Below are 20,520 nucleotides of genomic sequence, written 5' to 3' on the forward strand. Positions count from 1 at the left end.
ACTTTCCAATCAACTCCTTTCACAGATAAAGACACTGAGGCCAGAGAGGGGCCGTGTCATCTCCAGGGTAACACAGCTGCTTATGCCTGAGCCAGGACAGAAACCCAGGTGTCCTCACCCTGGGTCTGCTCCCCTAGACTCGGATGGCTCCTCGTTCCTTCACAGCTGGCGAGAAGCCCTCGTCTGCCCCTCAGCAGCCTGGACCGACCTCCTTCCCTCCCCGGGGCTGGCCCTGCACACCTAGCCTCCGTCCATCTGCCAGGTCCAGAACCAGCACCTGCGCGGGGAGACAGGCTGAGGGGCTGTTGTGCACGCTCCAGAGCCAGCAACCCCCAACATGCCGGCCCCCCTCCCTCCTGCTCCTCAGGGTGGGGAGATGGCGAGTAGAGGTGGTGCCGCGGGGTAAGGCCCCCTGCAGCAAAGACGCTAAAATGACATTTCCAGATTGTGAATGAGGACAAAGCCTCTTAATCTCTTTTTACCGTTATTGTTGTTGTTCCCAGCGTATTGTTGATAAAGTGCTTTCTCTTTAAAACAGCAAGATGGAACAAGCGTAGCCCGGCTCAGAAACCGCTCAGGTTTTACGATAGGAGGAGGGGCTCAGCGCGGCAGAGGGAGTTTTACAAGCCACACAAAGGCGACGCTCCCTTTTCTGGTCTGGTCGGGTTTGAGAAATGCCTGCCTCTCCCTTGCGCGGAAGACTCAAGCCCAGGCGAAGGTGGGTCTTGTTGCCTTGGCGACAGCGAGTTGGGCTGAGCGGCTGCCCCGGCAGCCAATAGCAGCCTGGAGGGGCGGGGCCAGCTGTGTCCTGCGCGGCAGCGGCGGGGCTCGCAGGTTAGGGACGCGGCGTGGGGGAGGGGCGCGGGGGGGGTCTCGTGGGCCCAGGGGATCGCAGACCGGCTCGAGACGCCGGGGGCGGTGGCCACTGTCCCCGGCTGTCGAGTCGGGGCACCCGGACCCCGCACCCGGAGTTCCCGTCGGCCCTGCGGAGGGAGGAGCTGCGGGGCGGCACGGGCGGCGATGGCGGAGGACAGGGGGACGAGCCGGGGCCGGGGCCGGGGCCGGGGGCACCCGAGGTCCTCAGGAGGTCCCGTCTGCCGGGCGCACCAGGTGGGCGGCGGAGAGCCGAGACTGGGAGAGAAGGCAAGCAGCATTGGGCCCCCGGGTTTAGAAGGCCCTGGAGCCTGGAGCCCAGCCCCCAACCCCATTCCCACGTCCGGCTGGACGGCGAGGGGGCCCAGAGTGCTGGCCGAGGCCGCCCCGCCCTCTTCCGACTCCATGTTCCTTTTCCAGGTGTCGGGTCTGGCCGGCCCCCGCAGCCTGAGAAGCATGAAGCTGCTGTGTTTGGTGGTCGTGGTCGGCTGTTTACTGGTGCCCCCGGCTCAAGGCAACAAGGTGAGAGGGGAGAGCCAGCAGCGCCTCGGGCACGACCACCCTGCCCACGGACAGGGCTGCCCCAGAGGTAGCTGCTGCCCAACTGTGCCCCTCACTCCCCTGGGGGCCATACGTCTGGGGGTGTTTTCCCAGGCGCAAGACTCCAAGGGGTGAGTGGTGGGGCACAGAGGTTCTGGATCAGATACCCTCGAGGTGGAATCCACAAGGGATTTTGTGTTTGGGGAAGTTGTGTAAGTTCTGCACTCCTTCCTCTGCTGGGTAGAGGAGAAGTGTTGGTCTACACTGTCTTAGGGGGAATCCGGTGATGTGGTGAGTAGACATGCTCTGAGTGTGAAGTCCTGCACAGAGGAAGCTTCTGTGATTGAGGGGCCCAGCCTGAGTGCTGGGGCTCCTGATGAACTGCCTGTCTTGCCGGGTAGATGACCGGAGCTTTATTGGGTAGGTCTGTGGAATTTGAGATTCAGAAGATCAGGAGACCGTGAAGTAAGATCGAGTCTGAGTCTGCGACTTGCTTCCACTCTCTCCGGGGAAATCCGACTTGGAATGAAGATGTGTGCGGCGTCTCCTCCCCATTCGGAGAGGAGGGACGTGCAGAGGGGTGCTTGAGTATTCCCTGGAAACATCCCCTTTTTCTCTTCACCCTGCCCTTTCCTTCCTCAGTCCCAACCTGGGAAGTTGGAGATGGAACGGAAGGAAGAGGCTGGCCACCGAGACGGATGGGCAGAGGTGCACACGCAGCTGTGGGCCCAGGGTAGAGGACTGCCACTTCTCCTGCTGTGCCCCGCCCCCCCAGCACCCCACTGGGGACTGGCAGCCCTCGGCAGCTCTCTGTTAGTCTCATTTGCCACCTGGACAGTTTCTGTCTTGAGGACCCTGTGCTGTAGCATTCTTCCTACAGAAGTCATTCCTGCTGACCTTGGGGATGGGGCAAGGTCGAGAGCATTCATATGGTCACCTTATGGACCAGGGAACTGAATGTTGAGCGTCTTGCTAGACCCCAAACTCTGGGACCCTGCCTCCCTGATATGTACTTTCTCTTCTAGAGTTCTCAAGATATCCGGTGCAAATGCATCTGTCCGCCATACAGGAACATCAGTGGACACATTTACAACCAGAATGTGTCGCAGAAGGACTGGTAAGGCACTGCACAGGCTGGCCCTTGGCTGCTGCACCTAGTGGAAGTTATGGGTGTTTACGAGGGTTCCTGGACCCCTGGAGGACCCTGCTCTCCCATTCCTATGGAGAACCTTACAAAGGAATGTTTTGTCCGTGGTCCGACAACTAACTGGAAATGGGATCCAGATGTCTTGAATTCCAGCTTAGGGATTCCTGGTCAGAGGAGTGGATTTTGTTATTTTGCTTTGATTTGGGCATTTATTAACGTATGCCAAATGGTAGTGGAGAAGTTGGGAGAGGTAGGTACTATGGCCACATACTGTGGGATCTTTTGCATACTTGCACACTTTTGCAACACTCTGTTATGTATGCTATTCAGTGCCAGTCTCATGACAGCCTTGTAAGATGGGTAGGTTATGTTCCCATTTTATAATTGCAGAGACTGAGGCCCAAAGAGAGAACTTAAATTACACTCCTGGAGTCTTGAATTCGTTTCTGCAGGCCTCACTTCTAAAAGGAGAGAAATAACCACAAATTCATTCAGGGAAAGAAGACCAGCGTTTGAAGGGAAGTTCCAACATATTGTCCTAGAAGGGACGGTTTGAGGAACTGGAGAGAGTCTGAAGAGGAGAGATCTTGGGCCACATGGTGGCTCACAAGGAGAAGGGCTGGCATGCTCTGGGAGGTGGGCATGTGAAGTCAGGGGCTTGTGAGTCTCAGTTATGTTCATTGTGGTCTTTGGTGTAGAATTGGAGCCAATGGATGGAAGCTTCAGGGACCCAGATTGAACTGTGAGTGGAGGGAGCATTTCTAATCCGGGCTGTTTCAGGAGCTGGGAAGCCCTGTGCTAGGAGGGATCTGAGCACAGATGGGTGATTGCTTGATAAGGTCTCTGTAGATGGGATCAGCATCTCATGGGGGGCCAGGTCAGTGTTGCCTACACTTGGTTGTGCATTAGGATTGTCAGGTGGGCTTTGAGGAAGTACAGATTCCCAGCACTCCCTCTCCCTGAGATTTGGTTTAAGGTGTACCACATGATGACATGATACAGGTATATATTGTGAAACAGCTACCACAGTAAGGTTAGTTAACACCTCCATCACCTCACGTAATTACCTTGTGTGTGTGTGTGTGTGTGTGTCTGTGTGGTGAGGACATTGAGATCCACTCTCTTAGCCCCTTTCACTATATAATCTAGTATTAACTACAGTCATCATGCTGTACGTTCCATGCATACTTGATTCAGTAAATATGGGGGGACAGTAACCTTTTCTTAAAGGTCCTCGAGTGATTAGGATGCAGATGTTGGTCCAGAGCAGCATTTGGGAATTTTGAAGCCGTCCCACCCCGAGAGAGTCTGGTTTCCTGAGAGGCAGTCCAGGTAGGTGCACAGACTCTGGGTCTGGCCTGCCTGGCTTCAAATGTAGCTTGGCCACTTGTTCATTGTGGGATAAGTGACTTAACCTCCAGTGCACTTCCATTACCTCATCCGTAAAATGGTGGCGGTATTTTGAGTATTAAATAAGCGTGCGTGTGTGCATGTACGTAGAAGTCAGTACAGTCATGAGCCACATAACGACGTTCTGGTCAATGACGGATCACATATACGATGGTGGTCCCATAAGATGAGTACCATACAGCCCAGGTGTGTAATAGGCTACACCATCTAGGCGTGTGTAAGTACACTATATGACGTTCACACAACGAAATCGCTTAACGACGCATTTCTCAGAACACATCCCCGCCATTAAGCGATGCGTGACTATATAGCACTTAGAAGAGTACCTGGCACGTAGTAAGTGCCGTATAAGTGTTAGCTGATATTGTTACGAACATATATTACCAATCCTTACCAGAGGCCCCGTAGATAATCGTCATCAGACGTACACCACGGCCCCAGACAGCCTGGGCTCCTTCCCACACTGGACTGTTCCCTCTGTTCTTGCCCATCCTGATGGGTACACAAGGCCCTAAGACCTGAAGTCCTGGGAGGAGCCCCTGCGACCTCCTTGTGTCTGTGATTATAGTTCAGATGACATCAGTAAATAAACTGATAGACTGTCTCCGCCCTTCACCAGATCATAAGGCTGCATCCCACAGGCCCTGGCAGATTTTAGAAGCTGGGTCTCTGCCCTGGGATTGCAGCATGGCCTGAAAACCCAGGCTCGGCTGCCCACAGAGGCAGGAGTCCTGCGTGGACCTCTCAGCTGTTGTTTACGTCCTTCCACTTACAAGTCAGAATTAGGGGGCTGCTGATGAACAGTCTTAAATCTAGACCCTCAGGACTGTCCCGTGAAGGGTGGTAGGTGGAAGTGAGGCTGGGAAAGAAGATCCAGGATTCTAGAACCCAGCGACATTGGCGTTGGCCTTGTCCCGGGCTGCCTGGAGCCCCTTAGGGGTGGGGCGGGACCTTGACCTGTGACCTCAGCTCCTCACTGCTAGGCCAGCAGAGACCAGTGTGTCTCCAGGTCTCTGCCACATTGACACCCTGGTGTCACATTGGTCCCCTGCTAGGAGGACAGCTATGCCCTCCCCTGGCTGTGCAGAGCGAGGCCAGGACAGCCTGAGCTGCAGGCCCCTGGGTGGCTGGTTTTCTGCTGTCTAGTGTTGGGCGTTGTTAAGCACACGCCTACAGAGGGGCAGAAAGCCAACAACTTTGCCCCCCTGGTGGGTCCCCCGAGGAGACATGGTCTAGAGACAGTCCCAGAGCAGGCAAGAAGCTGATACGTTGGCTCATTCAGTGTCTTCATATGTCTACAGATACAATTCCTCCAACAAACCTGTTTCAGAGCACAATGTGTAAAACAAAGTCAGAAGTGAAGTGTCCCTCAGCCCTTTCTCACGCCCTCCTGCACCATGGGGTCTGGGGTACCCACAAGAGCACAGTGTGAAAGCCTGCTCGAGTTCAGCCTTTGTTCATAAATGAGGAAACCCAGGGAGGTTAAATCAGTTACCTACAATCCCAGAGTGCATAGAAGAGCAGAGAGCCAAAGCCAGCTCGTCGTCCTCTGTCACCCTCTCCCCTAATGTGCTCGGACCAGTCCATGCAGTCTCGATAGCACGGACCCCCAAAAGGTAAACGAGATCCTTCAGAGAGCAAGAACGTGTTTAGAGTTTCACTGATTCTCTGAAGAGCCAGACACGGCAGAAATATGTCAACTCCTCCTTTGCGTTCCCCTACCCCTTACAGCCTATTCCTGAGTAACAGGACCCAACCTGAAGAGCTCGCGTTGGGCCCTTCCAGCTGCCCTGACACCGCTCCTTGGCCTTGTGGGGAATCCACTCATCCCACGGAAGTGCCAGGACCCCACGTGGCTTGGCAAGGGAGGAATCTGGTCCTCAGGAGAATTGTAGCAACTCCCTGGAGAAGGGAGGTCCCAGGAGTGATGACCAGGCCAGGTGTGACCCTGGCCTCGTCCATCACTGCTCCCCGCAGCGGCAGCGCTCAGGATCTGAGAGCGTGCGTTTAGTTATGGCAGAGAAGGACTGTTCACCCAGCAGGGAGTGCTGTGTTGGAAGCTGCTACCCAGAGACGGAACTGGGATCACTGGAGGTTTAAATAAAACTGTATACATCTTACACTGGGGGGTGGGGGGGGGCTGTTTTTGTTTTTTTTTTTTTGGTGAGGAAGATTAGCCATGAGCTAACATCTGTTGCCAATCCCCCTCTTTTTTGCTGAGGAAGATTGGCCCTGGGCTAACATCCGTGCCCATCTTCCTCTACTTTATATGTGGGACGCTGACACAGCATGGGGTGACAAGCGGTATCACACAGGGTTTTTAGGGGGAACAGAGGCTTTTAGAGGACATCCTGTTTGTATTTCAACACCTGATCTTCACATCACACACTCTCGATGCTTCTGCAGGAAACTCAGCCTGCATCTAGCAGGACCCTGGGATAGCTCAGAACAAGCCTGGCTGCTTTCAGGGGTCTGTGCTCGGCTCTTGCAGGATGCCCGTCAGAGCTGGAAGGGCCTTACAGGTCCTGTGGTAGGACCCCTGCCACTCACAGAGGAGAGGACAGGCCCCCGCGGCAGAGAGGACAGCCCAGGCCTGGCTGTCCACTGCAGCATGACGCCTGGTGTGCCTCTGCCAGCCTCTGAGGGTGTTTGCTTTTTCCTAGTGCTGAGTTCTTTAGGGTCCTGGGCTCGCTCAGTGTGGTCTGCGAGCCAGACAAGGTGGACACACCATGCTCTGAGGACCGCTGGGATTGAGACCAGCACAGGCCCCTACAGCCGAGCGTCGGTGCAGCAACGGTGAGGCCAGGGGTCTGTTGTGGGTCCTGGCCTCACCATCGTGACGCAGTCACTCGTTTACCAAGCCGTGCTCTGGCCAGCATGGTGCAAGGCGCTGGGGATGTGGAGCGGACCCCTGTCCTCAAGGCACGTAACATCCCCCCGGGGGAGACAGTCCACGTAAAGGTCTGATTCCAGTACAGCGCCATCAGTGGTGGGAGAGAGACGAGCACGGGGAGCTGTTGTTGGGAGAGCTCAGAGCTTTGAGCCGAATCTTGGAGGCTGCGTAGGATTCAGAGAGGGGACAGGGAGGTGGCAAAGCCGGATATTCCTGGCACAGGTATGAGACGTGTCAGGGAGGGGAGCATAGTCATTCAGAGAACAGTCCAGAAGGTCAGCGTGGCTGGAGTATGGGGAGTGGGGTGAGGACCTGGATAGATGGCAGCCCTGGAGTGAGGTGGATGGGTGCCCGGGGGAGCAGAGGCCCTGCTCCGGTGTTCGAGGAAGACATGAGGAGGGCCTCGGCTAAGGCACAGTGTGGGGAGAGTAAAGAAGCAGGGTCTAGGGTGCTGGAGGAGGGGAGTCCTTGGTGTGTGGCAGTTTGTGGGTGCGAGTAAAGAGCGTCAGGGGTGACGCCAGGTTTCAGCTAGGTCAGTGAAGTGGGTGGTGGACATGCTCTCTGCCATCGGGAGCACATCCACGGAGCCAGTTGGGGGACTGGGGACTTGGGGCCGAGGGTGTGGGCTGTGTAGTCCCTGTGGGGCACTCACAAGCAGCAGGACGTGAGAGTGGAAGACGGTGGCCCAACTAGAGAGTCTAATTGGCGAGCCACCAGCCTCCAGGCTGAAATCTCTGGAACGGACAAGCCCGTCCAGGGAGGGCGCAGCTCAAGACAGGAGGGCAGCCGAGAGTGGAACTTTGGGGAGCACTGACTGTAGGTGCAGTTTGGGGAGCTGGTGCCGATGGGCAGGGGCAGCGCTGTCACTCCCCCCTAGAGCCCCCCCATCCCTGGGAGCCCTCTTGGCCCCACCGCCTGCCCCCTCAGCCCGTCTCTCTCTGCTGCAGCACCTGCCTGCACGTGGTGGAGCCGATGCCCGTGCCCGGCCACGACGTGGAGGCCTACTGCCTGCTGTGCGAGTGCAGGTACGAGGAGCGCAGCACCACCACCATCAAGGTAACAAAAGGCCTGAGAGCCGCTCGGCCCTGCCCTCCTCCCCAGCCTTGCCCCGAACCACAGTCTCTGCCCTGTTCTGCAGCGTTCAGGGTGGCCATGGGACTGGCTTCTAGGCTGCTTAGTCATGGATACAGGGACTACGTCCCACCCCCTCTGACCGGCGTCGGGTGGCCCGTCACACCTGGAGCTGAGAGCCTGGAGAGGCGCTCGCCGCCCTCCTTCCTCCCTTCTCTCTGGTTTTTCCCTTCCTCTCTCTGCTCCGTTCATTCAGCACACGTCTCTCAGCGCCTGCTGTCTGGGCACCGTGCAGGGTGCTGGGACTAGAGGTCAGCCTGCCTGACCGGACCTTACAGTCCAGTGAAGCTTCCGGAGTGACGTCAGACTGCTCGGAAAGGCTCTGAGAGCTGTGGGCCAGGCCTGGTGTCGGGGGCCGGGCCCTGGGCGGGAGGGCTTAGGCTGATTCCCTGGCTTTTCCTGAACTTTGTTCTCGGGGGTCACTGGTGGGTTCAGGAGCGAAGTGGTGGACATGGCCACCACAGGAAGTGAGGCCAGGAGGGGCCTGGTCCCTTGCTCTGCCTCCAGGTGGGACTTGACTGGACCACGGCTCGCTCTGGCAGAGCCTGGTCCCCCCAGACCCTCCCAGGTCTCCCAGTCCAGGTTCTCACGATCATGAGCCAGCTGTGCTTTCTGAGTTCAAGCGTAAGCCCTTTCTGGTCCAGTTTTTAAGCTTGTTTCTGCTTGTCCTGTGAAGAGTCTAGAAATAGCATTGGGAAAGAACTCAGGAACTTCACGACACCACTGAGTCCTCCGTCAGGTTCCCCTTTGGGGGCACATCAGAGGGGAGGTGGTCCTCACCGCTGTCCTCCCTGCCTGCCCAGGGAGCCGGCAGCTCCTTGCCCGCCCTGTGGTCCTGTGTCCTCCCCTTTCCGATGGAGGGCGGCTGCCTGTCCCCCACCCCTGTCACCGCCCTGTTGAGCAGTGCAGACTCAGCTCCTTTCATCCTCCGCCCGGTCCTCCCCTCCTGGAGCCAGCTCTCTCCTTCTCTGAACTTGCTCCAGGGCCCCCACCCTCTGACACCTCAAATTCTGAGCCAGATGTCGCCTCTCCCTATTTGGTGGGGAAGGGACTTCCCGACATGGGGACCTCATCAGATGCACTTCCTAATCCCTCAGATTTCCCTCTAGCCCTTCTCCCCAGGGGACCCCCCACCTTCAGCCTCTCAGAGACTCAGGCTCCATTCCCCTCCCCGCTCCCCGGGGCACAGGCAACAGGTCTGGTCATCTACCCTGTTTATAGAGGTCTGAACGCTGATACCCCCGCCGCAGAGGAAGTTGGTCCAGGTGGACTTGGCTGTTGACTGAGTGGGGCCCCAAACCAAAAACCCAAGGTTCCTTTTATCCCTCCTCACAGTCAGTTTAGGGCCAAGGCTAGGACTGAAGCCAGTGACGGCCCCACGTTTGAAAGTAGAAAAAGCATTTGGGATGGAGTCAGCAGACTTGGGCTCACGTTACATCTCTGCCATTTACTAGCCTTGGGACCTGGTGGTTCTCAATCGGGGTTCCTGCCCCCCAGGACATTGAGAGTTGAGTGAAGGTGCTTCTGTGGCCCCAATACCTACACCGTTGCAGGGACCATGGATGCTGAATGCCTTGGAGAGTCCTGTCTTAAATGCCCAGCGTACCCATGTGGGGAAGCATTGAATTGGCCTTGTTGAATATGTCTTTTCTGTAAAACAGAGATGATTCCAGCATGAGGGGCTCTCCGTGTATGTGAGAGATCCGTGGAGTTGTCCTCCTGCCCCGGCTGTCTCCTCCTTGCAGGGTGGCCGATGGGGGTGGACGTGGTCTGCAGCCATCAGTGCCTCCTTGTCAGCCTGTCCCGCTGGCGGGCCCTCGGCACTGAAGCGTCCCTCCATTCTTCCCGCAGGGCAGTGGGGTGGGCCCCCGCGCCCAGGCTCCTTCTCCTTGGCCTCTGCACCCACCGGTCCTCCCTACTCTCACTTAGTGGCCCACTGCTTTCCACCCTTTGTAATAGACTCCTCCGTAGCAGGAGGGCCCTGTTTCCCCGCTCCCTGGCCCTGGGAGCATCTTGGGGTGTCTGGATGTAGACTCCTTCTTTATTATCTGTCGTCTGTGCCTGCCAGGGAAGTGAGTGTTCTTGTGGGACCCCTCAGTTTGGGGCAGAGTTAGTAAATGTGCAGAGCAGGCACGCTGCCCCTTCCTGGCCTCTCTCCCTCCAGGCCCACGTGGACTCAGCCCTTCCAAGCGCAGCACTTGGGGCAGTCACAGCCGTGGAACGCAGATGCTAGTGTGCTGCTCATACGTCTGCTCTCCTCCCCAGGTCATCATTGTCATCTACCTGTCAGTGGTGGGGGCCCTCCTGCTCTACATGGCCTTCCTGATGCTGGTGGATCCTCTGATTCGAAAGCCAGATGCATACACGGAACAGCTGCACAATGAGGAGGAGAACGAGGTAACGGGGCTCTGGGGCCAGGCCCAGGGCAGAAGCAGAACGGCACCGCCGGGGCCTGCTTGGGGATCCGTGTCCCCTGCCGTGCTCCAGTTTGCTCTTCTGCCCGGTGTCCCACACGTCCCCCAGACCCAGTTGTTTCTCCCGCAGGGACGGCTCTTTGCACTTACAGGTGGAACAGGCGGCAGCCCTGAATTTCTTCTGACGTCTGGCTCCGGGCGGCCTCGGTGCACAAGCCGGGGGAGCTGCACCTGCCTGTGCGACCACGTTTCTAGCACAGGAGACGTGAACCCACCAGGCCGGTCACACGTAGAGACGCCTAGTATCCCGGTTGCTCACACGTTGTGTCGGGTTCTGGTGGACTTGGTGGTGCCGGGCTTATCCTTCAGATTCTGCAGAACTCTGTTGAGCACCTGCTCAGTGCAGACGTGGCCCTGGGGCCCTGATGAGAGCCAGCAAGGATGCAGTGGTACGAGGTGGGAAACCACCTACGCCCGAGGAACCCTGAGTGTTTCAGGGGTAAGGCAGGAGGGAGGACTAGAGGCACATGGAGCTGGCCGGGAGACTTCGGCCAGATTACTAAAGGCCTCAAAAGTCAAGCTGAGGAGTTTCAGCTTCACGAGATAAGGAAGATGGGAACCGCTGATACCAGGCAGCCCACAGGCCCATCGAGCACTCACACTGTGGTGGGCTGGCCAGGCTAGTGCAGGTCAGTCACAGCTAACAGTCACCCTCTCTTTCCCCCAGCCCCATCCTGAGGAGTTTGAGGTCTGGGGAACAGCTCTTGGTGGGAGCGGGAAGTGGTGTACACTGTGCAGCCTGCCGGGCAGAGTGGTAAGGGGCCGCGCTCCCCAGGGAGTCTGGGGGAGTCTCCTGACCCGCGTGCCCCCAGCTCCCCCTGCAGGCCCATACAGCCGCCAGTTGTGTGAACCAGACAGCGGTGAGTCAGGAGGGTCGCCGAGCAGAGCAGGCAGTCTCAGAGCGGTGGGATCTGCAGGCAGGCAGGGCTGTACTGCTGTCTGCCCTGTGGACGGCTCCGGGAAGCTGTGGAGGGCACGGGCGGCTGCCAGCTCTATGCCAAGGGCCTCCTGCTGCTGGGAGGGCCTCCGGTGGTTTATCCCCAGAGTGAGGGAGGGAGAGCGAGCCGGCGGGGGTATAGGGGGTTCCAGTGGTGAAGCCCCGCCATGTCCCGGGGGAGTTAGTTGAAGAAACTGGGAGATGTTTAGCTTGAAGAAAAAACAAGAACCAAACTCATAGAGGCAGCAGCCTTCAGAGGCATGCAGAGGAGAGCTTGACCTCTTTCTGGGTGAAGCCAGGGTCTGAGGACCCAGAACTGGGAGTGAGAAGGAGATTTAACACTGTGAGGAGGAGTCTTCCTGCAGACGATGCGCGGGGTGGGTGGGCTCCCTCATAAGGCAGTGAGTCCAGGGTCACTAGAGGTCACCAGGTGTAGGCTGAACTGTCCTCAGCAGTCACAGGTTGGAGGATTTCAGGCACTGGACTGGAGGCGGGAAAGGGCAGTTCCCCCAAGAAGAGGGTCCAGGGCTCAGATCCCTCTATGAAGCTGCAAGCCGAGTGAGTCTGGGCCTGCATGAGGTGAGGGAGGGCGAGAGGCCTGGCCGCACCACGGCCCATACTTCTCCTGGGTACGTGCCTGGACCGTTCCCAGTCTGCCCCCAGCCTCCTGCTGACATGAGCTTGGCCAGAGGTGGAGCAGAGAGGGTGGGCCTCGCCCCACTGGAACTGGGGCCTGGGAGGCAGTGGCATTGGCAGTTGGGTGGTCTGTGTTCATGAGGAAACCTTGCGTGCCTACCTGGTTATTAATGTACAGTAATAGCAGCTCTGATGGGGGCGCATCGCTAATGAACACTCTGCGATCAGGGTAACGTGGTAATTGCAGTCCTGGCTGCGGAGTAATTGAGAGACGCGGCCGCTGATTACACAGCTTGAGCTGCCTAGTCCCTGGAATGTATGGCCCTGGGGCACGGCCTTGTTGTGTCTCCTGCCGTCCTGGATACGGAGCCAGAGGGCTGGGCAGTTTGCCGCCTTTGGGTCTGAGCCCAGGCCCCTCTCCCCTGAGAGACCTGAGGGCTCCCCACTTTGAGTCTTAAGTCATGGCCGCCTCTGTTTGTGGGAGGGAGGCCTTGGGGCGGGGGGAGTGGGTAGAGTTGGTCAGTGTAGTCCTGGGAGTGGAGCCTGTATCGCAGGGTGGACATTTCCTGGGGGCAGATGCAGGCTGAGTAGGAAGCATTGTCCATCAAGGGGCACTGTCCGGCCATGTGTTGGGGGTCCCTGGGAGGACAGTGGGCCCCGCGGGCAGCTCTCAGGCTAAAGCTGGCAAGCCCGTGCTCCGTGCTGTGGAGGAGATTCCTGTTCTGGGAGGGTAGAGGGGGAGTGGATGACACCTCCACCCGAGGTTCTAGAATTAGTAGAAAGTGTGTTCAGTCTCTGATACCCCAGCCTGAGGTGCAGCCAGCTCTGCACAGATGTGCGGGCAGGCAGTGCCCTGGGGGTGGTTAAGGGGCATCCTCAGGGCAGCTGCGAGTGTGGTCTGCGCTGCTCCCCTCGTGACTCTGGTATCCCCGTCTCAGGTGCCCCTGTCTCATCCCTTCCTGGAGTCCAGTGGTTCCATTCCTCTCCCGTGCACGTGGCTTCCCTTCCTCTCGCTGGTCTCAAAAGTTGTGCAGGTGGCACGTGTGCATTCACAGACCCCTGTCTGTCCTTGGGGGTTTAAGCCCCAGGACAGAACCCAAACCGGGTGAATGAGCAGGGAACCTAGGGGCAGTCGGTGGACCAGGAGTTAGGAGATGGGCCACCATGGAGAGAGCTGGCCGCTTTGGGAGGCCATTTACCAGACAAAGGTTGGAGGACTTCTCCTTCTCTTTGTACTGTCTGGGAAGGAAGGCTTCCTGGCAGAGGGGGGTCTTCAGAGCCAGCTCAAAGGATGGATGAGACTCAGTCACCGCTATGGTGGCTGTGTCCTGCATGGTAAGGGGTCCTTGCTGACCCTCCGGTCTCGTTGCACGTGCAGGTGGGGTAGGGGGAGGTGCCACCTGGCTGAGCAGCGGCAGAGCTGGGGCTGAGGCTGCCTCTGGGTTTATTAGTGGTCTGGAGAGTGTTTCCCTTAAGAAGGCCGGGGCCTCCCTAGGGTAGGGGGACTTGGCTTTCACCCCAAGAGGAAGAAAGCCTTGGGTTCTCTGAAGGTCACCTCAGCCCGTACAACTCAGTGACCTTGAGGGGGAAACTCGCTAGGCTCCAGGGCTCTCCCCAGTAGTCTGGGACCTGGTCCGAGGTGAGATCTGGAGGTGGGCTCTCTTCCTGGGACGGGCTGCATCCTCCCGATTCTCCTGCCCTGGTCTGGAGGCCGGGAGGAGGGAGAGAGGGCTCCCCCACAGCACCAGCCCCAGCCCCAGCCCCAGGAGGAGATGAAAGCCCGTGGTGGCCCTTTGAAAGCGCTGGCAGGCCTCAGGGGCCCTGATTGCCGGGCGGGCGCTGCCTCCCGGGATGCCAGCAGCATTAGGATAATCCCCGGCTCAGACGCCCTTTGAAAGGAGGAAGTGAGCGTGTTTGCTGGGACGAGCTGCCTTAGATGTGCAGGTTGGGCTCTTTGAAGAGAGAGAAGTGAGGGTTTCTAGGAGGCTCCGGGTGTCTCTGCTGCTCCCAGCACGGCCCCTCTGCGCTCTGAAGGGGTCCTCAAAGATCTCTCCTGCGGGGCGTGGCTGCCGTCCTGGGCCCCTTGTGGGAGAGGGGTGCAGAGGGTCAAGCGAAGATGACAGCGATAGTGATGGAGGTGGCGCCTAGGCACAGGGGGGCTGTGGAGAAGAGAAGGCTTGGGGCACCGAGCGCCCCACTTCCTTCCAGGGACGGTTGGGCGGCACCGTGTGCTCAGGGCCTGGCCCTGGGACTGACACAGACACTTCTCTCCTCTCCTCTGGGGACAGACGGGAGGGGTGCAAGTGGGTAGACATTTCTGGAGCAGCCATCAGGCCTCACAGCACTGTCATCAGGAGCAGGGCTTCAGCTCGTAGTTCTAGGGGGGAGTCCAGCTCTGCCACTTGCTGTCCGCGGTGTCAACTGCCAGGTTCAGTTTTGTGAGTCTGGAATGGGCGCGATGGTCCCTGTCAGCATATTGTCGTGACCTTGTGTGTGCCAGAGCTACCGTGTGTGTTCCTCCTTCAGAAGGAGGTATCTCAGGCAGAGCTTAACACTTGGGTAGCATGATCTCATTGGAGGGAAAGCTGGGGGGCACAGCAGAGGCCTGGCAGCGAGGCGGCCACGGTGCAGAGAAAGGCCACGTGGAACAGTGTGACCAGAGGACAGGAGGCAGGGGAGGCGAGGCCAGGCTGCAGGGGAGACCAGCTCGGAAGGCGCAGATGCCGAGCTTGGGGCATTTTATCCGTGAGCAGCTGGGGCACCAGGCCAGGCTTCTGAGCAAGGATGGCTGTGTGGTATGTGACAGCGTCAGAAGGTGACAGACAGCAGCGTGGGGGCGACAGGAGAGCCTCGCGGCCTGAGGCCATGGGGCTGGCTGCCGCAGGAGGATTCGGGTTATACTTGAGGACTGAGCTAGGCTGTAGGGCTCTGCACTCGGCCCTTCTTAGCCGTGTGGGTCCTGCCTCCCCTAGGACTGGGGCTGAGGGCTGGCCGCCTGAAGTGGGGGTTCTCTTTCCTCATCTCCTTGTCGCCCCAGAGCCTCAGGTCCAGTCCAGAGCTGACTCAGAACCAGCACTTCCCAGCAGGCTGAGGAGGGTTCACCCGGGATGGTTTGAGGGGCTCATAGCTAGTTTATCAGCTCAGTCTCATCCATATGAATATTTGGGGTCTCCCAGGGCTGGGGACGGGGCCTAGCCGGCAGTGCCTGCTCTCTGGTGCCTTTCCTGCTCTCACCTTCGGGGAAGATATCAGTCTGCTTCTTGGGTTTTCCATGTTGGCCAAAGAGGGACGAGCCACGTCCTGGGGTAAGAGATGTGCGGACGTGGGTTCAGGTCCCGGTTCAGCCGCTGAACCGCTGTGAGACCTTGGGCAGTGAGATGATTCGTCTTCCGAAGCTGTAGTTTCCTCATCCCCAGCTGGGAATAACGTCACCCACGTGCCAGTCTTGTGGGCCTGGGCGTGATCCGTGTGGAGTTCCCCGCACGGCACCTGGTACACAGTGGCGTCATCACTATCACACTTGTCTGGTTCCTCTGGGTGGCCCCTGGGAGCCCGTCGGCATCCAAGCGCCCCCTCCTGATTGGCCTCCCCCCCCTTCACTGCCCCTCCACCTCCCCAAGTGGCCCGAAGACCTAACCTTAGAGGTGGGAAATGGTGGCCTTTCTCCTGCCGCCAGCCGCCATCCTGCTGCAGAGCAGGCGAGGATGAGCGCGCTCTGGGCCGTCTCTAGAGCAGATGTGGTCTTTAATACCTTTTAATCAGACTATTAGCTTTGGGAACACGGAGCTCTCAGCAGCAGCTTCCCTCAGTTAGGAGCTGTTTGTTAAGACTTTACATGAGAGGAGAACAAATGATGCCGTGGTACTGCGGTGAATTCCAGCGTGTTCCCTTAATGCTCTGCCTGGCGCCCCTGGCGTCCCTGCTCAAGACGCTCTCCCGAGATGCGAGCCGCGCAGGCAGAAGCAGGGCTGAAGCCTTCCCACCCGCCCCACCTGCCTCCCAGTGCCCGCTTCTCAGGGTCACACCCCTCCCTCCTCGCTGGTCTCAGAAGGGACAAGATGGGGACTGGGGGGAGAAGCCCCTCTGGCCCCGAAGCCAGGAGAGCTAGGTGCTGATGGGCCAGCAGCGTCCCGAGTGGGTCTTCACGCCCATCCCGCCTAGATGGCCTTGCGGAGCTTGTTCCAGCCCCGGGGAGCGCTTGGTTGGTGCAGCTGAAGTGGGAAGGAATGGACTTGAAAGGAGGTGCGACACCACAGTCATTATTCCAAGGCCACAGGCTGCCAGCTTCCCCCTCCCCCCCAGGAGACCCCAGAGCTGGGGTGCGATATTAGTAATTGCTGCTGATCTTCGAGTGCTCGCTATCTGCCAGGTGCTGCCAGAGGCTTCACGTTCATTGTCTCACTGAAAAGAGAACTAGGAAGGGAAATAGGCTCAGAGGACGAGGTGACTGGCCCAAGGTCGTAACCAGTAGGTGCAGAGCCGGATGCACAGCCAGGCTTGTTTGATTCCAGAGAGTTCTCCAGCGCTGTGCTAAGCTGCGGAGCAAAAGGAAACTGGACACTCTGGAGCTCCTGTCTGTGACCACCAGCCTCCTTAGGATTTTGCGTTTACGATCTTGTGTAACCTGCTGTGCCCATCTCCTGATCGTGAACCAGGGTTTTTCAAACTGTAGGTTACGACCCGTGAGGTCATGAAGTCAGTTTGGGAATCACGACCAGCATTTCAAAACATGAAATGGAGCAGAGCAGAGAGTGTCACAATGCATCAGACTAAGTGTCTCATGGAACTTTTTGATTTGTGTGTGTGTGTGTGTGCACACGCGCACGTGCACACGTGCTTGTTAGCTCATCAGGTAACGTAATTTCTGCTGACAGTATGGTCAAAGTCTGAACAGACTGGCGTTGTTAAATCGAGGCTTGGAGAAATAAAGTTGCTTGTCAGGGACACACAGTTGCCCAGTGTGGGGGCTTCGCTCTGCTCCAGCTCCCACGGTAGACCTGTGGGATGGGCTGGGGAGCCTGGGGCTGGAGGAGAGGGTGGCCCCTCAGCCCAGGCATGGAGCCCGGGGTCCTGACTCCACGCGCGGGGTGCCCCTGCTGATGCTGCCGGCACCTGCCTCCCAGGTGTGATTCTCACCTGGCCTGGCAGAGGGAGGGTCCTCGGGTCCTGGACATGGGGCTCCTGGGGGCCGTGTCCATCTCTAACTCACTGTGGGCTCTGCTCACAAGATGAGTGACTCGGCTCTGCGGCGACAGTGAACCACCTCCCAGCCTCACCTCCAGCCACCTCTCGCCCCCACCCACGCTCGCCTAACCCCACCTCCCTCCCCGCCTGGCAGCTGCATGGCGATAGAAGCCGTGCCAGCTCTGGGTGTTAGAAGCAAAGTTGCATTCACTGGGCGGCCCCGGGCTTAGAGAGGTGCGCTAATCCCTTAAGAGACATGTGGCAGGAGATGAGAGGCAGGCAGAGCCAGGGAGGAAATCCCCGCGGGGGTGTGGGCCTGGCCCTGGGCTCTAATTCCCCCAAAGATCAGGCTCGGGTCCTGCAGGAAATGCGCGGGCTCCGGCGTCAGGGGCAGAGAAGTGGTAATTAGGGGAGGATGCGGCCTTTGACAGAAACAGTTCTGAAAGCAAAGGGGAGGGGGCCGTGCAGGCGGGTGGGGAAGGAGCCAGCTCTCTCAACTGTCACAGCAGAGAGTGGGCCAGAGCCGGCACTGGAATGGGATGCTGGGGTCCAGCTCCGAATTTCCATCCCTGCCAGACTCCCTGATGAAGGTCACATCCCTTCTTTCCCAGGAGAATGAGCTGGGTGTCCCAGCCCGTGAGCAGATCCTGTGGGTCACCCTCTGTGCAGGCCCTTCGTGGCCCTCCTCCCGCCCAGAGTGGATGGGCGGCCATCTCTGGGCAGCCAGGCCCTACCCCTGGGCCCTCCTTTGTCCCTGGGCGGTGGCGGCAGGGCAAGGGAGTTCTGCAGCCCAGTGCCAGCCTCGGGACACAAGGATGCACTTCCTCACATAAGTGTCACAAGTCCCCAGCACTAATAAGTGAGGTCCTGAGGCCAGCACTCAGTATTCTCTCAAGGGTTAGAAACAGCTTGGGGGGCGCAGCTGGGCACCTGACGAGCTGGCTGTGCCGCAGCTGGGGCCCCAGATCACAGTCCTCCTGGGGTCCCCCCTTCCCAGGCCCCATCCTCCAAATTCTACAAGCAAGGGGCCTCCGGCTGGCCAGGCGCGCTGTGCTGGGCCCTGCGTGCGACTAGGCAAGGCCCTCAAGAGCCCGCGGCCCTTGGGGAGCGCCCACCTCCCAGCTGGGGGTAGTTCAGACTTGGGGTTGTTCTCAGGGCGTGGGTACCGTGTTAGCTTTCGAGACCCCTCTGGCTCACAGTGCCATATCTTCCCGTTTTTGTCCCACTGCAGGACGCTCGCTCTGCGGCCGTCGCCGCTGCCTCCTTCGGGGGCCCCCGAGCAAACACGGTCCTGGAGCGCGTGGAGGGCGCGCAGCAGCGGTGGAAGCTGCAGGTGCAGGAGCAGCGGAAGACGGTCTTCGATCGGCACAAGATGCTCAGCTAGAGGGGCCGGCGCAGTCGGGTCAAGGACCAGAGGCCACGGCTGCCACGTCCACGGCTCGCGGAGCCAGAGGCCACTCTTCTGTCCCTCACTGCCACCTTCCTGGGCCTTCCCTTTGAAAGCATTTTCCCCCCTTCTCTCTCTCTCTAGGAATGTCGTTCCCAGCTGATTTAATTCGGGAAGACATGGGGTCCCTGATCTCCAGTTTGCCTGCTCAGGTCCTCGGGCTTGAGGGGTGAGGAGGGCCGGCCAAGAGGGAATGGGCACGTCTTGGGTGGCCTCGGGGTGGAAGGAGCCTGTCCTTGTTCCACCCTTGCCGCCCTGCAGCTGCAGATCCCGGGAAGGTCACTACCCTCTGGGAGGTCGAGCTGGGTCATCAGGACTCAGCGTGTGGGAGGAAAGCCTGGCCCCACATCAGCATGTGCTGCTTGCTGCTGTGTTCAGCGGCACCTTCCTCCCACCCCGATGCCTGCCTTCTACCCCACGTGGCCTGGCTCAGCTCTCAGGATGGCGCTGATGGGGGAGCTGGTGGCACGGAGCCCCACTCTGGTCTCCAGGCGCCTGGCCGCTCGCCCCAGCTTCCTCCTGCCCTGTGCTCTCCCACCCATGCGTGGCGGTGTCCGTGCACCTCGCTTCCGCTGCTGCCCAGCCCCTCATGCCCACTCAGGAGGCTGGGCAGCCCCCCACCTCCCCGAGTCTGCAGTCGCCGAGCTAGACGGTTGGTGGGAGCACACAGCACGAGGCCGGGCGGTGGCTCTGGATACCGGAGGCCCCGTCCTCGGATGGCCACTTGTCCCTGAATGTCATTGCACCAGTGCATGGAGAGACGTGCTCGTTCTGCCGTTGTCTGTAGATCAAGGAAGCCATCATTAAATTGTCTTATTTCTGTCACGTTCTGGATTTCAGGAGATTAATTAGAGAACTGAGTGTCCCACATGTGACTTGGTGAGCACTGCGTCCCAGAGAGAGGACAGAGCGTTGTCCTTGACAGGTCCAGGAGGGAGGCGGACCTGGCCGTCTGGTGGCTGTGGCAGAGTCCAGGTGGAGGTCCGGGGCTGGCCGGGAGGCCTGCTCACTGACTGGGAGGGGCTGGCAGGCGGGGTGCTGCCCCTCACGGCTGCTGTCACTGCAAGGAGCGGGCGTGGAGTGACCTGGGAGTGACCTGAGCTGTGGTTTGGGTTCATCTTTGTGGGAGGTTCCCTGAAACTCTGAGTGGTGTCCACTGTCAGGCTCCTGCAGACACAGGAAGTGATGCTCACTGCGAAGCTCCTGAGGCTTCCCAGGTGACACCAGCAGGTGTTCAGAGGGGGCAGCCGGGGAAACAGCTGCCCAGCAGAAAGTGGGAGCAGCTTTGGGCCATGCTCGGAGGAGCCCAGCGCCGGGTCCGCTCCCTCCTACCAGGAAGCACGGTGCGGGCACCGGAGCCCAGGCAGAGACACGGGGCCTGGAGGGGCCAGTGGGATCTGATGGAAGTTTCTGTCCTCGGGGGTGATCTGACTAAGCTTGTGTTGAGGACCTCGTGTAGGCGCCAGGTTGGGTTCTTGGTGATGGGTGGGGGCCGAGAGGACAACGTGCGGGGGCACCTCGGATTGCAGAGATTTGCCCAAGTTCAGAGCCGAGTACAAGTACTAAAGGGGTGGGGCTGACCTGCAGATGGGCCCCAGAGGAGTGGAGCCTTTGGAGTTGGCGTTGGAAGCCCACAGGGGCACAGCCGAGAGAGGACCAAGTGATGGTGGGGTCCTGACTGCTCAGCCAGCGTGAAGTTTGTGGGGGCCAAACGGGAGGTCCATGAGCTGCAAATGCAGGGCCGGGGCAGAGGAGCCAGCACTGGTGACACTTCTGCCCTCTCCATCTGCCTGGCACACACCTGGCGCCTGCTCGAGCAACGCGCTACTTTGGAAGCTTCAGGCCATC

At 59.1% G+C, this 20,520-nt stretch overlaps 1 protein-coding gene across 3 annotated transcripts; it reads left to right on the forward strand.

Annotated features, from left to right (window-relative positions):
• The first annotated feature begins 792 nt into the window (after positions 1–792).
• Positions 793–19,497, forward strand: TMEM9 (transmembrane protein 9). Of its 3 annotated transcripts, none has more exons than XM_004438968.3 (6): positions 793–834; positions 1,294–1,395; positions 2,439–2,530; positions 7,811–7,919; positions 10,260–10,391; positions 18,457–19,497. In XM_004438968.3, the coding sequence occupies exons 2-6, from the start codon at positions 1,330–1,332 to the stop codon at positions 18,607–18,609; spliced, it is 552 nt and encodes a 183-aa protein (XP_004439025.1). In that variant the 5' UTR covers positions 793–834; positions 1,294–1,329; the 3' UTR covers positions 18,610–19,497. The 3 variants fall into 3 exon arrangements, with proteins under 3 accessions (XP_004439025.1, XP_087280435.1, XP_087280436.1); XM_087424309.1 differs by lacking the exon at positions 793–834 and adding an exon at positions 901–1,143; XM_087424310.1 differs by lacking the exon at positions 793–834 and adding an exon at positions 901–1,110.
• The last annotated feature ends 1,023 nt before the right edge of the window (positions 19,498–20,520 follow it).

The sequence above is a fragment of the Ceratotherium simum genome, chromosome 36 (genome assembly GCF_057802395.1).
Source record: "Ceratotherium simum simum isolate JZ-2026a chromosome 36, ASM5780239v1, whole genome shotgun sequence".
Taxonomy (NCBI): Eukaryota; Metazoa; Chordata; class Mammalia; order Perissodactyla; family Rhinocerotidae; genus Ceratotherium; species Ceratotherium simum.